Source organism: Podarcis bocagei (assembly GCF_964188305.1).
Source record: "Podarcis bocagei genome assembly, chromosome: 16".
Taxonomy (NCBI): Eukaryota; Metazoa; Chordata; class Lepidosauria; order Squamata; family Lacertidae; genus Podarcis; species Podarcis bocagei.
Genome location: NC_138142.1, coordinates 8,660,655 through 8,678,119, shown reverse-complemented (window position 1 = coordinate 8,678,119; position 17,465 = coordinate 8,660,655). Strand labels below are relative to the sequence as shown.

Here is a 17,465-nt window from a genome sequence, read left to right as displayed (position 1 = left end):
ACCTCAGGAAAATGTAACGTCTCACTCTCATTTTTCATTGGGTGAATCTGTCTTCTTGATGTGACAAAACAACAGAGGAGTGTCAGTTGCAAAGGCAGCTATGAATGTTGTGGGTTTTTTATAACTGTGTATGAGAGAGAATTTTAACCAGGGTGGAGCTTTTCTCACTCCTGTGTGACGAGCAGTATCAGACAAAAAATACCGCTTTTTGCACAACTATTAGAAGTTACCAGCCCTATCTCTGAGCAAAGTAACCCCAAATGGTTAGTTGCGCTTCAAGACCCCCCCCCCAAGCCACCCCCATGAGAATAAAGACACAAGGACACAAAATTTAGGTTAATGTTAATGGGGAAAATTTAGGCCACAACTTTTATTGGTTACAGAATGTGAGCAGTATTGGCTTAGGCATTGGAATCAACAGCCTATATCTGACTCCTGCCCGCCTTGCAGGAAGTCTGGAAGGGTAAACCACCAGCAGAGGGAGCCCTGCCAATGCGGATTGACTCGAGCCCCCCTGGGTTCTTGCTGGGGTCGTGGCATGGCTCTAGCCCCTCCCCGGGCTTCGGACAAGATCCACATCCCCAGATTCCTTTAATGGAATACCCCACCCACACACACTGATATTCCAATGCCTAACCACCAAACCTTACAAAGCTGTGGCGATTGCTACGAGGTAGGCTTTTGAATTATGGTGCTGGGGGAGACTCTTGACTGCAAGAAGATCAAACCTCTCCATTCTGAAGGAAATCAGCCCAGAGTGCTCACTGGAAGGACAGACCCTGAAGCTGAGGCTCCAATGCTTTTGCCACCTCATGAGAAGAGAAGACTCCCTGGAAAAGACCCTGATGTTGGGAAAGATGGAGGGCACAAGGAGAAGGGGACGACAGAGGACGAGATGGTTGGACAGTGTTCTCGAAGCTACAAACATGAGTTTGACCAAACTGCGGGAGGCAGTGGAAGACAGGAGTGCCTGGTGTGCTCTGGTCCATGGGGTCACGAAGAGTCGGACACAACTAAATGACTAAACAACAACAACAAAGCAAAAACCAAGTGGCTGGTGACAATTTGCAAAGTGGAAAAAGTCCTGCCAGGCCCCTCAACACCAACCAACCGAAATCCATAGCAAGGCCAGCGACCCTACCTAAAAGAAGGCTGGAGGGTGGGAGATCTGTGGTGTGAGGCTGAAAGAAGAGTCGCGCCGTGCTTTAAATTGGCCCTGGCCATGCCCCCAGTGCCCTGATTGGTTGCCTGGCAAATGGCATGGCCGGGTCACCCTCAGAGTGTCGTGGGATGCTATCCTGCACCTGGCGGCCTGAGGACAACCCGGTCCCACTCGGAAGCAGAACTGATTTATTTCATTCATTGCCATTGCGTTTTTACTGCCAGAGAGATGGAATCCAATGCAACAGCGGAATTAGTGGTTGCTTGTGCTATAGAGAATTCATATTGCTCAACAAATGCTTCTTTCGTGCAATGATCTTTTGCAATGTACAAAATATATTTCACCAATATATTCATTTCTATACGCATTATACTCCAATATATGCATGTGCACATTACTTGGTTGGAGAAGTGCATTGCAAAATTCAGAAACCTGTGAATTTCACAAGATAGCTATGCTCTGGTTTGCTTTTTTTAAAAAAGTGCAAATTAGGCAGGCGCACCTTTAAATTCCCTCCACTTTCCACCACACCAGCTTGCCTGTCAAAGTTTAATCTGCCACAATCTTCAGGGTTTATGGTGGGCAGAAAGGTCTCACACACAGATCCATCCAATCATCGTTTTAAAATGGTAAAAACAACCACGATTGCTTTCTCACAGATTACAGCAGCGATGCCTTCACGTGGAACATGCAAAGGGTGCCTTTGTGTGGCAAACCTCTCAACCTTACCACTTCTAACTCTCCATTAAAATTGACTACTATTGTGATACATCACCTCATCACCGTCATCCTGTGTGAAAAACGTTTTGCTAGCAACACCAAAAAAGAGGCAGGGAGGGAGCTTCTCCATTTCCAAATATTTTCTCCCCTCCCCCACAAAAAAACCCACTCTTCAGAAATGTGGATGAAAGCTATTTTTGAAATAAAAGGAACTTGGAAAGCCCTTGGCTATAAGAAGCTTTAAATATTTAAGAGACTTCGGCATGACAAAACTGTTCCAATATTGCCTCAGTTCCAAGAGCTGTTGACAGTTCAAATATTTATTTTTGTAAGTGTTGCGAATACACCTTCAAGTTAAGTCCATCTCAGTTGCCTTTTTTCTCTCCCCCAGGGGCTGGCAAATTTCCCATACTGCACCAGGAGGCAAAATGCATCATTTCCTTCTGCAGAAGGCCAAGGGGCACTTGTTGTTTATTCAAAGCGGGGGGTGCCTTTTACTACATCAGACTATATGCCTATATTTATCTTATTTCAACAAGATATGTATACCCCTTGATTGTAGTAAAGCCTCTAAGTAGTTTACAAGAAATATTTTAAAATGTCAGTAAAAAGTTAAAAGACAAAACAGTTAAAGATAATTAAAAATAGCAATGGGGGAGGGGAGATTAAAACACATCAAGATCTACATGTCTGGGTAAAGGTAAAGGGACCCCTGACTCTGGGGTTGTGGTCTCATCTCGCTTTACTGGCCAAGGGAGCCGGCGTACAGCTTCTGGGTCATGGGGCCAGCATGACTAAGCTGCTTCTGGCGAACCAGAGCAGCGCACAGAAATGCCGTTTACCTTCCCACTGGAGCGGTACCTATTTATCTACTCGCACTTTGATGTGCTTTCGAACTGCTAGGTTGGCAGGGGCAGGGACCAAGCAAGGGGTGCTCACCCTGTCACGGGGATTCAAACCACCAACCTTCTGATCAGGCTCTGTGGTTTAGACCACAGCACCACCCGCGTCCCTACATGTCTGGGTAGGCTTGCCTAAACAAAACAAAACAAATCCAAAAAGAGTACAGCAAAGGACTCTTGTCAATAGGCAGGGAGTTCCATTTGGCCAAGTATTATCCACTCAGACTTTTAGTGATGCTCCAAAGGCAAGGGGACTGACCACAGGTATGAAATTTACGGCATGTAATGCCTTAAGAGAGAATATTATGAAAATGATATACAGGTGGTACATGACACCAGTCAAGCTTGCAAAAATCTATCGTTTGCCCGATAATAAATGTTGGAAATGTAAAGAAACTGAAGGTACATTCTTTCACCTTTGGTGGACATGTCCAAGGGTTAAGGCTTTCTGGGAGATGATTTATAATGAAATGAAAAAGGTACTTAAATGTACTTTTCCTAAGAAACCAGAGGCCTTCCTCTTGGGCATTGTCGGCCAATTGGTGTTAAAGAGAGATAGAAAATTTTTTATGTATGCTACAACAGCAGCAAGAATACTCATTGCAAAGTATTGGAAGACACAAGATCTACCCACTTTGGAAGAATGGCAGATGAAAGTGATGGACTATATGGAATTGGCAGAAATGACTGGCAGAATCCGAGACCAGGGAGAAGAGTCGGTGGAAGAAGATTGGAAGAAGTTTAAAGATTATTTACAGAAATACTGTAAAATTAATGAATGTTAGTATGATGTTGGATAGAAACTAAGTGGTCTTTAGCTGTAATGTTATAAGGGAATAAGAGAAAATGGTTATTAATAGGTAAAAATTTAATGTCACAATATTTCAAAATTGAAGTCTAAGATGAATAAAGAGGGGAGGGATTTGCTGAACTAACAATCTGAACTGGAATACAGAAAAGTGAGGCGTGAGGAGGTCCGGGAAATAAGCAAATGAAAAATATGTGATGGAAAGATTGAATTGTTTTTAACTATTTTTATTTTGTATTTTTCTTTTTTCTTTTTGTTTTGTAATTTTTTTGAAAATCTTAATAAATATCTTATATAAAAAAAACAAAGGCAAGGGGACTTTCCCATCAACTGCTACATGAGATCCTTTTAACTGGAGATGCCAAGAATTGACTTGGGGATCTTATACGGGCAAATCACGTGTTCTACCAGGTGGCAGGCACAAAGGAGGGAAGACCTGGTGCTTCCTGGACCCTCCCCTTGTTTGCTTTGCTATTGTCTGCCTCTCACTACTGTGGCTGCCACCACTGGCCACCCAACTCCCTGTCTTGCTCTTCTAGCCTTTGAGGAAGGGTTCTTCAAAACAAGGCATAGTGGCTGTGGTGGCCAGAGGGATGGGCTGTGTCACTGGAGTTTGTCCAAGAAGCATCTGAGCCCAGGCATGGGGCCAGGAGTCCCATCATCTCTAGCTAGCAAGATCAGTGGTCAGGAATGATGGGAATTATAGTCCGAAAACAGCTAAAGAGACCGAAGGTTGGGAAACGCTGCTCTGGGGAATGGGGAGCTGGATCCTGAGGAGGGACCAAGTGGTTTGGCAGAGGAGTGACATTGGACACTCCTAGTCATACACCTCATTCTGTGGAGATGTTCTGGTACGTCCTGTCTGTGAGAAGCCTCCTCTTTATGGGGAAGCGACAGAGTAAATCAGATGTTCAGCTGGTGCCCACACTGCTTCCATCTCTATGGACCAGCACGAACAAACCTCGCAGACCCAACCCACTTGAAGGACTGCTTGGTTGCTTGCCCAGTCCCAGGACTCCAACCACTTGCCATTCTAAGTGAGCTAAGCCCACTCCATTCTTCAAATTCAAGGTTCAGGAGGCATGTCACTTGTTGGATCAACATATTTGCACTTAGCCATGTATCTATGCTTCTTATGTACCTGCTGCACCTTGTAAGCTCTGCCTTGCCTGTGTCGGTATTGGGGGTCGAAAAGCCCCAGCTGGAGCGTCTCCCCTCAGCCTTGCCCCTGTGGAGATCCATCCACCTCTGCTCCGACGTTCATCAGCGACTCAAGCTTGCAGGCTTGAGCACATATTACTCAGCAGTGTAAACTGTGCAACAGAAGAGGCTTGAGGCTGTAGATACAATATTAAACTATGCATTTATTATACATAAATCAGGACAAAGAAAACATGGCATCTCTCCTTGCAGTCTTCTCGGAGAGAGTATGAAAACAAAAGCAATACAGAGCGGAACTTCCGCTCACGCCAACAATCTGTGCTGGAATATAAACAGACATGTGACATGTAACAATCCCATGTCTGCAGCAAAGGGTGGAATGGAATTCCCAACAGCCTGTGTACTGATCTGATTTGCACATTAAAAGCTTTTTGCAGAAACGGCACTGGGAGTTTGAGTTCTTTGCCCAGCAATGACGGCTAGGACAGAAACAAACAAATAAAAGACACTAGCAAAATCTAAAGTATCCGCTCAAAGACAAAGTTGGCCACTGTGCCTTTGCAAGGTTCTGTTCCCTGCCATCGTTTCATTCCAGAATATTTCTTAAATGGTCTGTAGTGACTGAGGGCTTATCCAAACTTACCTTTCCCCTTCACTTCCCAAACACAATCTGCACTTTAAAGCTCAGTGTCCAAGCACTCTTTTTTTCCCCTTCCCTCTGGAGCAGTGTTTCCCAACCGGTGTTCCGCGGCACACGAATGTGCCATGAGACGTTGCCTCGTGTGCCGCGAGATGCCTGGAGGGAGGCGGGCGAGTCGGGCGGCGAGAGGCGGGGCGGCGGCGGCGAGGAGAGGCCGCGCCTCCTGCTGCTGCCTGGCGCTCCTCCTCGCAGCCGGCAGCGCTGCCTGGGCGCCTCCGTGCGACTCTGCCTCGCTGGGTTTGGTCTCCCAGCAGAGACGGGTCACACGCGCACCTCCCTCCCTCCCTCAGCCTGCGCGGAGGGAGAGCCAGAGAGAGGCATCGCTCCTGCGCGGCGGGAGAGGGAGCAGCCGGAGCGATGCCCCAAACGAGCTGAATTCCGAGCGAGGGACTGAGGGGGGAGGGAAAAAACTTTCACTTTCGTGCGTCCCTCCCGGCGTGACGCTGCGCGCTGACGTCACGGGGCGGGGCTTTAATGGTCGTGTGCCGCGAGATTTTTTTTCAGTAAACAGGTGTGCCGTTGCCCAAAAAAGTTTGGGAAACACTGCTCTGGAGCTTTCCCTGTGAAAACCTGCTGTTTAAAGCTGAATTGGAGCAAAAAGCATCTGAGGAAGACCCACATTTCTTTTAGTTGTTCTTCAGCATTAAAAAGAGGAGAGGGCTCTGGAACAAAAAAACAAGTGCTTGGACACAGAGCTTTAAAGGCTAAAAAGCACAGGGCAAAAGGAAAAGGGATAAGCCCAGCACTTTTTTTCTGGGGGGATGCAGGAGGACACATACCCCTAAACATTTTGTGAATCTTTGTACCTTTTGTCCATTTACTACATTTATTTTTCCTGATTTGAACTATAAAATGGAGAATGAGAGTACTCCTAAACTCGATGGCCCTTGTGGTCTCTTCCAACTCTATGACTCTAAACAGGTTTTTAAGGGGGAGAGCACTGAATAAGCCCTGGTAGCAAATTCCCAGGGTTTCAGTGAGGGGTCTTTCCCAGTCCTCTAAGCATCACTTCTGAAAACAGGCTCTCTTGCGTGTAACTAAGTGTCTTAACCTATAGTATATTATCGTGGTATGGGAGCAGCTCTGAAACGGATAAAAAAGCTTTACAGAGAACAATTAAAATTGCCCAGAATGTTATTGGGCTCCGACTACCAACCCTGGATGAGATCTTCATGTCTCGCATTTTGAAGAAGTCATATAATATCCTGAGAGATCCCACCCATCCTGCTCACAACTTCTTTGAACTATTGCCTTCGGGCAGAAGATATAGGACAATGAAAACACGAACCACACGCCTTCTGAATAGTTTCTATCCAAGAGCTCTGATTGCACTAAATAATGATCTCAGTGCCAGTTGCAAGGTTTAGCAAGCAGAGAGTAGGAAGGAATGAGATAGGTTTTAGGTTATGTTTTAGGTTTTAGGTTATGTTATGCCTTAATAGGTCATGTTATATTCTGGATTATGTTATGTTTTATAGATTATGTCTGAATAGGATGAGAGTGTCGGAGATACGTGCAAATGTATATGTGAACCCGGTCTTTGGGTGGGTGTTTGATTTTCGTTGTTGTGTATACTGTGTATATGCGGACAATGACAATAAATTTATCTATCTATCTATCTATCTATCTATCTATCTATCTATCTAACTAACTAAAAAGAATGGAAGATCCTGGAAAGCCACTTCAGCAGAAATAACCTATACTTAAAGCAGGCAGAAATGGGGTCAGGCAAAGGACGGAGGTTTCAATCCATCTGAGTTATTGTTTCTGCAGCTCCCAGAGCACTGAAGATCAAGTTCAATGTTGGGGTAATGAGGAATGACACCTATAATCATGCCTCTCAGGCTGGGCCAGGCCCCAAATGCACAGATCCCCCTCAGAACGTTTGATGGGCTGCCCCCTTCCAAACCAAACTCTCAATTTCCACCCAGACCTGCCTCCCACTTCTTTACATCAAGGCTATAATATGCAAAGCTCCTCCGGTGCCAGGGACAAAACCCACAGAGGCTACTGAGCTAATTCCTCACTTGAGGGAGAGAGAGAGAGTGCCAGCGGTGCAGATAATGTTTTAAAAATAAAAGTGGTTCAGATCCTTTTGCAGGGCTTCGTATGAGAGGTGCTTCCAGAGTGTCACTGTTTTCGCATGAGATTCAATCAGCAAATTCAAGCTGTGCAGTCAAAGTTTGCTTTGGCATTCTTGCACAATGAAGCTGCTCCCGCCCAGCCCCGCCCAAAATCACCTTGGACATTTTGCAAGAAGGAAAATGAGGGGAGGTGAACTGGGAAGTGCATGATAACAATTGCTTGATGCAACCTCACCTAAGCTCCCCACGGATCAGTCAGATGATTGCTTAATAAACAGGTCACATGGAAGCAACTTTAGGCTGGAGATGGGTGGCAATCAAAGGTGCTTTGAACACTGGCGAAGGAACGGGGACGGTGGGAGCATACCGCCTCCGGCACCATTGGGGAGGGGGGTCCCATCGCGCCCGTCCCCTGGGACATGTGCCGCACACCTCCCACCATGCCGGGTGCCACGCCCCTGCAGGCAGCGTCCCACGCCCCCAGGACATACCCCACACCCCCATGGGCAGCATGCCATGCCCCTGCCTGCTCTCCGCCCCCAGTGCCGGAGCATGCAACTTCACCACTGTCTTTGAAAGAGGCATTGGCACACACGGCACATGTGCTTATCCCTCTCTTGCCTCTGGTAAACTGGTTGTGCAGATTACAAACAGCATGGGAAAATGTAGGAGTGTGTGGCTCAGCTCTAATTTGAGTAAACCATGGTTTGCTGCACTCAGAGCCTAAGAGTAAACTATGGTTTGCTGCCCAGGGGAAGCAGAAGCTTCTAATCTCCCTCCTTCTTGGGTGGGAGAAGGGGAGGAGAGTGGATGCAAGCCCTTGTGTGAATACAAGCAATTGAATTTTCCTCCAGCAGGTTATGAAAAGGGGGGGGGGGAATATGTCTCCACTCCTATAGCAATTCTTTACAAAGCATCTAAAATAGCTAGATGGTGTACAAAAAAAAAATAAGAACAACACAGCCCACACCTGCAGGCTTGGAACCTAGATGCAGAGGGAAAGAAAATACTAAGAAAAGGAAGGATAAGATATGCCTTAAAGGGGCACAACACAGAGAGAAAGAGACAGAATTTCAGCCCAAATTCCACCTCAAGGCAGCTTACAGTACAAAATAGAAAATGCAAAATGTCCAACAGCAATTATACAAAGGAGGGAAGCTAAAAAAAGATGGCAAAGAATTTGCCCATAGCGAGGATGAACAACAGATCTCAGAAGAATCCAAAAACCAAAAAAAATAGAAAATACCATGATTTGTTCTACAACCTAGGGGCCACTCTTGAAGAGGCCATGTTCCATTTTCACCATCCTTCCCTACCACATAGCATTAAACTATCAGCTGTAAACAGTAACCAACATGTCCAGCCAACTCAGCAGGGCAATGCTATTTCCAGTCTGCCATAATATGACACTGAGATCCTTCAGAAGGAAGGACAGGATATAAATTCAATAAATAAAATAATAGTCAAGGCTGGGTATAATTTGTGACTCCATGAAAGCGTCATCCAAAATATCATACTCAGGGAATGTCATCATTCTTTTTAATAAATACAAGTTTCTAGATCTCAAGAGCTGTATTACTTTGAAAGTGAGCTTGAGGCAGAGTGGCTGGGTTTTAGCCCTACACATAACTAATAGAGGAACAACAACTGTTAAACACAGATGTCTCACATTGGCATAGTTTACGCAAGTCCCGAAATTCTGCTGTGCTTGATACGGAATGTGTCATACAGAGTTACAGACATCATACCAAAGAAGCAAGTTAAAGGATTCATCACTCCTTACCAGTTTGTGTCTCAAATGGATGGTAATGAGAGGAGAACCGGACAAATTCTGGGACAACGTTGGCGGGGGTTCCACTTTCAGGGAGATAAGGTAGCTGCTTGCAAAAATCATGCAGTCCTTGCAGGCAGCAGCTTCAGGAATTCTGAAAAAGAAAGAAGAAACAAGTCAAATCCGTGTCCAGGGCAGCTGTTTACCAGCTCCATCTGGTACGCAGGATGAGACCCTATCTGCCTGCAGACTGTCTCGCCAGAGTGGTGCGTGCTCTGGTTATCTCCCGCTTGGACTACTGCAATGTGCTCTACGTGGGGCTACCTTTGAAGGTGACCCACAAACTACAACTAATCCAGAACGCGGCAGTCAGACTGGTGACTGGGAGTGGCTGCCGAGACCATATAACACCGGTCTTTCAAGACCTACATTGGCTCCCAGTACGTTTCCGAGCACAATTCAAAGTGTTGGTGCTGACCTTTAAAGCCCTAAACGGCCTCGGTCCTGTATACCTGAAGGAGCGTCTCCACCCCCATCGTTCTGCCCGGACACTGAGGTCCAACGCTGAGGGCCTTCTGGCGGTTCCCTCACTGCGAGAAGCCAACTTACAGGGAACCAGGCAGAGGGCCTTCTCGGTAGTGGAGCCCTCCCTGTGGAACGCCCTCCCACCTGATGTCAAAGAGAACAACAACTACCAGACTTTTAGAAGACATTTGAAGGCAGCCCTGTTTAAGGAGGCTTTTAATGTTTGGTGTATTACAGTATTTTAATATTTTCTTGGAAGCCGCCCAGAGTGGCTGGGAAAGCCCAGCCAGATGGGCGGGGTATAAATAATAAATTATTTATTATTATTATTATTATTATTATTATTATTATTATTATTATTATTGTTATTATTATTATTATTATTATTATTATTATTACGTTTGTAGTTGGTTGTGTATTTTGATGTCTAATCTGCCCCATCCTGAGAACCTAAGCAGGTACCACTGCCTTTAAAAAACAAAACAAAGCAGCAGCAATACTTAGCCTCTCTGAAACAGAGGTGGACAAACTGTGTACCTAGTGCTGCATTTGACTTTTTGTCTGATTTCAAAAGCCCTTGGCAATTTGTCAGTTCAGACCCCTGCCAAGAGCAGCTCACTGTTTGGAGAGGGAAAAGAGACCAGTGAGAGCGGTGCTTTCTTTCTGGGGAGACACAGGGATATGCATATCCCTAAACATTTTGTGAATCTAAGTCTACTGGACCTAATGGTCAGGGGTACCTTTACCTTTACAGTGGTACCTCTGGTTAAGAACTTAATTCGTTCCGGAGGTCCGTTCTTAACCTGAAACTGTTCTTAACCTGAAGCACCACTTTAGCTAATGGGGCCTCCCGCTGCCGCTGCACAATTTCTGTTTTCATCCTGAAGCAAAGTTCTTAACCCAAGGTACTATTTCTGGGTTAGCGGAGTCTGTAACCTGAAGTGTCTGTAACCTGAAGCGTATGTAACCCGAGGTACCACTGTACCTGTTTCAATATGAGTAGGAAAATGAGAGTAACCCTAAACATTTTTTTTAGAAAAAAGCACTGGGTGAGAGAGATAAGGGGTGCCAGAAAGAAAGAGAGAGAAAGGGTCTCCTGCCCCCTGAAGATTGACAGATCTGTCAATTTTAATTAATAATAATAATTTATTATTTATACCCCGCCCATCTGGCTGGTTTTCCCCAGGCACTCTGGGCGGCTTCCAACAAAATATTAAAATACAATAGTCTGTTAAACATTAAAAGCTTCCCTAAACAGGGCTGCCTTCAGATGTCTTTTAGTTTCTCTCACTTTCTTAAGTTCATTTCTCCACATTTCCATAACACTTTACTACTTGTTTGTTTGTTTATTAGATTTACATACCGCCCTTCATCAAAAGACCTCCAGGCAATTCACAAGATGAAAACACAAATAAATAGTTAAAACATAAATGACAAGTCCTCAGAAAAATTCACCAGCATTTTGGTGTGGATTTCTCCCAACAGACACATTTTTATATGCAATTTAAAATAATATGCATATTTTGCAGTGCAATTTTGCAAAGCTTTATATTTTTGCATGTCCCCCCCCCCAATATGTGCACTTTTATGCACCTTTCACTCCAGTATATTAATTTCTGCACACAATTCTTGGCTGAAGGACGGCATTGCAAAATTCAGAGAAGTGTGAATTTCAGAAGATGGCTGAGTTTCAGTTCACATTTTGTTTCAGAAAATACAAATCAAGAAGGTTTGCCTTGGAATGCAAACTGAATCAAATTTCTCCTCCATCCCACCCATCTCTAGCTCTGCTCCCTGGTGACATGCAGCCCCCCAACAAATTATCAGGAGTGTAGCCCTCAGCAAAAACAAACAGGTTGCATGCTATTGCCCTACAACGTACAAAACAATAATTCATAGCCCTTCTGGAAACATATTTAAGACTTGGACGCTGATGGCACATGGATAGGCTCCTTAAACCCTGCTGACTTCAGTGAGATTTATGCAGCCTAATTGTACATTTATGTCTAAAATTTAAAACCCAGCAGACTCACTAATCCAGTAGGATCAAAGGCTAACTTTGCTGGTGAAAGATCTGTGTCACGTGACTTGTTGCATTGCCCAGTGCTGTCTCCAGAGCTATGGAGCATGGCAGCCTCTGCTCAATTAATATGTTGCAACCTTCCCTGGGACCTAAGTGAGGATGGTGGTGAGGATGAGGAGGTTGAATAATAATAATAATAATAATAATAATAATAATAATAATAATAATAATAATAATAATAATAATTTATTTGTACCCCACCCATCTGGCTGGGTTTCCCCAGCCACTCTGGGCGGCTTCCAACAAAGATTAAAAATACATTAAAATGCCACACATTAAAAACATCCCTGAACAGAGCTGCCTTCAGATGTCTTCTAAATGTCAGGAAGTTGTTTATCTCTTTGCCATCTGATGGGAGGGCGTTCCATAGGGGGGGTGCCACTACCGAGAAGGCCCTCTGCCTGGTTCCCTGTAGCTTTGCTTCTCGCAGTGAGGGAACCACCAGAAGGCCCTCGGCGCTGGACCTCAGTTTCCAGGCAGAACTATGGAGGTGGAGACGCTCCTTCAGGTATACTGGGCAGAGGCCATTTAGGGCTTTAAAGGTCAACACCAACACTTTGAATTGTGCTCAGAAACGTACTGGGAGCCAATGTAGGTCTTTCAAGACCAGTGTTATGTGGTCTCGGGGGCCGCCCCCAGTCACCAGTCTAGCTGCCGCATTCTGGATTAGTTGTAGTTTCCGGGTCACCTTCAAAGGTAGCCCCACGTAGAGTGCATTGCAGTAGTCCAAGCAGACTGTTCCACCAACCTCAGCCTGCCCTCAGCTTGCCCCCACCTGCCTGTCTTCTTACATACAATCACGGCCTGCCATCTTCCTCCTCCTCCATCTCGGTGTTGCCCTTGAATTCTTGTAGAAGAGCTTGGAAGACAACACTAGGCTTAGTTGGCTGTGCCTCTCATTGGCTGTGTAATGTGTGAACAGCCCCTGCAGGCTGTGTTCAGTGCCAACCTGTAGGGAGATTTCAGGAAAGGCAGCCTGAACTATCCCCTTAGCGGAGAGGTAGGGTGTTGCAAATTGGGGAGGGGGGTACTTTTAAGACATAATAGTTGGGCTTTTGTGCTAGCCAGACCCTTTGCCAATTTTATGATCCAAACTTGCTGCCTTCAGGTGCTCCCCATGTTCAAGTTCCAGAAGAGTCTGTGTGGTGTAGAGGTTAGAGCAGGCATAGGCAAACTCGGCCCTCCAGATGTTTTGGGACTACAACTCCCATCATCCCCAGCTAACAAGACCAGTGGTCACGGATGATGGGAGTTGTAGTCCCAAAACAACTGGAGGGCCAAGTTTGCCTATGCCTAGGTTAAAGCGAGTTGGGGGGGGGTTCCCCAAGCTTTGGAAACTTTTTTGAAATTGTAAAAGACTGTTGTGGGCACAAAAACAACATGGCTTCCATAGGGTAGCCACAAAATGGCTGCTATGGTCACTCTGCCTGGATAGAATAGTAACTTGCCTTAAAAACTGAGGAGAAAGCGGAGTTGGGATCTCCATCTCCGAATGGAAATCTGACTCATGTGTGTGGGGTGGTGGAAGTGGTGATGATCCAGTATACAGAGTAGGGATGAGGCCCATGTGGAGCTGAGTTGAAATCTCCACTCAGTCATGGATCTCACTTTCAGTCTAACCCAAGGATAGCCAACATGGCAGCCTCTGGATGTTGCTGGACTACAACTCCCCTCAGCCACAGTCCTCATGAGATGCTAGGAGTTGTAGTCCAAGATCAGCTGGAGGTTTGTTGAAAAGAGATAATTGTAGAGAGAGCAGGGCCATTGACACCACTTTGCATAGTTTAGGATTTTTTTAAAAAGAAGAAGAACCAAGGTAAACAATCACCCCTCATTTCCTTTACTGCATTTCATAAGCTTCTTTCTACAATGCCTTTCTGTCAACACAGACAATTATATTTCCTGATGGGCCCACCTTAGATGACTGAAGATAAATCTCTATGAAGTGAAGGGTACAAAGGGAAAACTTCCCACACCGACAGCCTGGGCTCTCCGTCCAGAGGCCGATATTTTGCAAATTATTATTTGGGCATGTTATTTATAGCCCTGTTATGAAAGAGGCCCATCTTGTCCAGAAAGTGTTTGCTTCTCAAAGATAGCATAATTCAAACCAGGGTTCCGAGGGAAGCCAAGCTGGCTCAACCTCTCATTAGAAAACCTGCCAGAAAAGATATTTTCCTAGCTTGAGGGAATTTCGACGAGTGATGTTTAAATAATTGTGTTGTTTTCACTTTCTCTCTTTCTTTTCTTTTATGGGGGCTAAATTCTGCAGTTGCAGGTGAATTTTCCCTATCATAATTTGATTTCTCTACATTTCCTGCTGAATGTCTGAAACACAGAAAAAAGTTTGCGTTGGAGGTGGTTTTTAAATTTGTGATGGCTCATTTTAACACGAAACTCTCTTTTTTGATACTGGTTGCAAATATGGATCCACTATTCGTTGGCATCCAACCGTCTCATGAGACAATGGAGGAGTGTGCCTCACTGAAACTAACAAACATGGTTAACTAATGGACATGATTTCAGTATGCTTACTCCGAGCAGAATTTAGCTGGATGCAAGCCCAAGTGAGGAGCCATGCATGTCTGAATACAGACCTTGATTCCTGCCTGTACCCTTCTCCTGGTCAACAGCTGAATTTGCCTACTGATTCCCCTGAAAGGTGCTGTGCTTGAAGAGATATACAAATATTATGTGCTGAACCTATGGAAGCCCTTCACACATGCAAGACAGCACTGGATGTGTGAGCCAGTCTGTAGTCAAAAGCCTCTAACCTATGCCCTGGCCATTTTATTTCATTTATTATTATTTATTTATTTTAAATTGAATTTATATACCACCCTATTATAAGTTTGTACCAGTCACTTTCTCTCCATCTGTTTGGGTTCACTGTTAAAATGCAATATTTTTAAGTACTTCTGCGAAGAGAGGACAAAAGCAGCACACTGAAACTGAGAAAAGCATCTAGGGGTGTTAGCATGTACAAGCATTTTTTTTTACATTTCATTACTAGTAATGCATTAGATAACACAGGAGATATCGGTTACTAGTGAAGGAGCACAATTCTGAGAAACACTGCACATGCTAAGTAAACATGTATTTACTTTGTGTTCATTGGGATTCACAGCCATTAGGATTGCAGCCCTAAAGACTTAAATCAGGGGTAGCCATTACACTTAGAGAAAATTTGGAAAAGATGATGTATAGGTGGTACATTACACCTGTGAAATTAGGAAAAATGTATAAAACAGGAAATAAGACCTGCTGGAAATGTAAAATTAAATAGGGCAATTTCTATCATATGTGATGGACTTGTGATGAGATGAAGAAATTTTGGGATCAGATCTATAATGAGTTTAAAAAAAATATTCAAATACACTTTCCCTAAGAGACCAGAGGCCTTTCTATTAGGAATAATCGGGGACGAAATCAAAAAGGAGGATAAAACACTATTCCAATATTCGACAGTAGCGGCCAGAATATTAATCGCACAGAACTGGAAAAGCCTAAAGATTCCAATTGGCAAACAAAATTATTTGAATATGTTGAATTGGCCAAAATGACCCAAAAAAATAAAACCAAAAAAATACAAAGTTTATTTGTGATTGGAATAAATTTATGGCATATATTAAAGAAAACTATAGAAACTTAGAAACTACTGCCAGTCTGACATAAATCTTATGATGTGTAAACTATAATAACTTTTGGCTGCAGAAAAAAGAAAGAATTTTTGATCAAGAAGCCCGAAATCAGGTGGGAAGGAGGTCAATTGGTGTGTAGAGAAAAGATCTAAATGGGTAAAGATATAGAGACTCAAGGAATAAGACAAGAAACCGTAACAGAAATGGATGTTATTTATAAGCTGTATATGAATTTTTCTTTTCTTTTCCTTTTTCTGTAACTGTAGTTTTGTTTTTTGTTTTTGTCATTTAAGCGAAATTTAATAAAAAGAGTAAAAAAAAATAAAAAAAATCAGGGGTAGCAAATCTTGGTGCCTTCCAGATGTTGATGGACTACAACTCCCATAATCCCTGACTACTGGCTTATGTCAGAGGGGGCTGATGGTTGTGGTCCACAGCATATGGAGGGCACTGCCTTGGCTAACCCTGAGTGGAAAAGAAGGACCTTGAAAAGAAAATGTGATTGTAAAAATCCTCATTAGGGGCATAAATAAGCAGTATAAACACACACACACAAAATTGTGCATCAGTGCAAGCAAGGAGAAAGATGACCGATGAGTTGCAAGCATTCCTCAGCTAGCTGGACTTTGATTCACCAAGCGATGGGGGAAGTAAGGCCAAGCTAGCATTCCTGGAATTACTATTTTCTCCAAAGAACTGAGGTGCCATCCAGATTTTAAGAGATGGGATTTGCTTAAGTATACAACCAGTAAGGAAGTCAGAGAATTCCAAAGGAAACAGAAATGAGAGCAGAAATTGCCGATTTTTGCTCATTCATCCCATGTCCGGAACAGAGATCAACCCATAAAATAAATCTGGATTTGCCGCTGATGGTGTTTTCAGTCTGCAAACAATACACAACAACACACAATTGATGATATTCTGTTTTCAGATTTGCAAGGCATTTCCTATGCAATGAAGTGACTGGTGTGAGAGAACATGATGATAATGTAGTTAATTGCATTACCAATCGCATAACATTTCACCATAGTGGACAGCAAGACGAAGGCTGTTGCTTTTTCTCGGAAGCCAAATATTGGCTGAATGGAAACGGTGCTGCGTGTGGTGAATACAGGGCAAAATGGAGATCAGCACCTTCTTACATCCCTAACGAGAAATAGTTGTGTGTGTGGAGCCTCTGGCCTCCCACGCGTTTTCTCTGTCTGTGGGAAGTAAAACATTCCAGGCCCATTTGCCAGAACAAATTATCTAGATAATACATTTTATACAGCTAATGGCCCATAAATTATGGCCTCTTGGGATTTGGTATCACAGTAAGAAATATTGCACTTCCCCGAGGATGATTGCTTCACACAACCCAGTTAGCCACCCAAGTGAAGAGTATGGTAACTTCTCTACAGGCTCCTGGTCAGCGTTCTTGCTGTGCTGAGCTATAAGTGCCCCATCCTCTGCCTCCATCCGCCAGAACCTCTGCTGATGTCTTAATTGTCTTGCTGCTAACATTTGCTTCCACTTAGTCCCAAAATAGGGATAGTACCTCTGGCAGGTGGTTTGTCCACCTTTGGTCCCCACCCTACACTGAGCTCTCACCTGTGGCTCAGGGACAGGTAAAGGGACCCCTGACCATTAGGTCCAGTCGTGGCCGACTCTGGGGTTGCACCACTCATCTTGCTTTATTAGCCGAGGGAGCCGGCGTACAGCTTCTGGGTCATGTGGCCAGCATGACTAAGCCACTTCTGGCGAACCAGAGCAGCGCACGGAAACACCGTTTACCTCCCCGCCAGAGTGGTACCTATTTATCTACTTGCACTTTGACATGCTTTTGAACTGCTATGTTGGCAAGAGCAGGGACCGAGCAACCGGAGCTCACCCCATCGCAGGGATTCAAACCTCCGACCTTCTGATCGG

The 17,465-nt window shown here is 44.4% G+C and overlaps 1 protein-coding gene across 3 annotated transcripts in view; it reads right to left on the bottom strand.

Moving 5' to 3' along the window:
* Positions 1–17,465, bottom strand: part of ADGRD1 (adhesion G protein-coupled receptor D1) — a 305,590-nt gene that overhangs the window by 225,558 nt on the left and 62,567 nt on the right. For all 3 annotated transcript variants that reach the window (XM_081174796.1, XM_081174797.1, XM_081174798.1), the window contains one exon: positions 9,321–9,462. In XM_081174796.1, the coding sequence (XP_081030922.1) occupies positions 9,321–9,462 (142 nt within the window). The remainder of the gene's footprint in view (positions 1–9,320; positions 9,463–17,465) is intronic.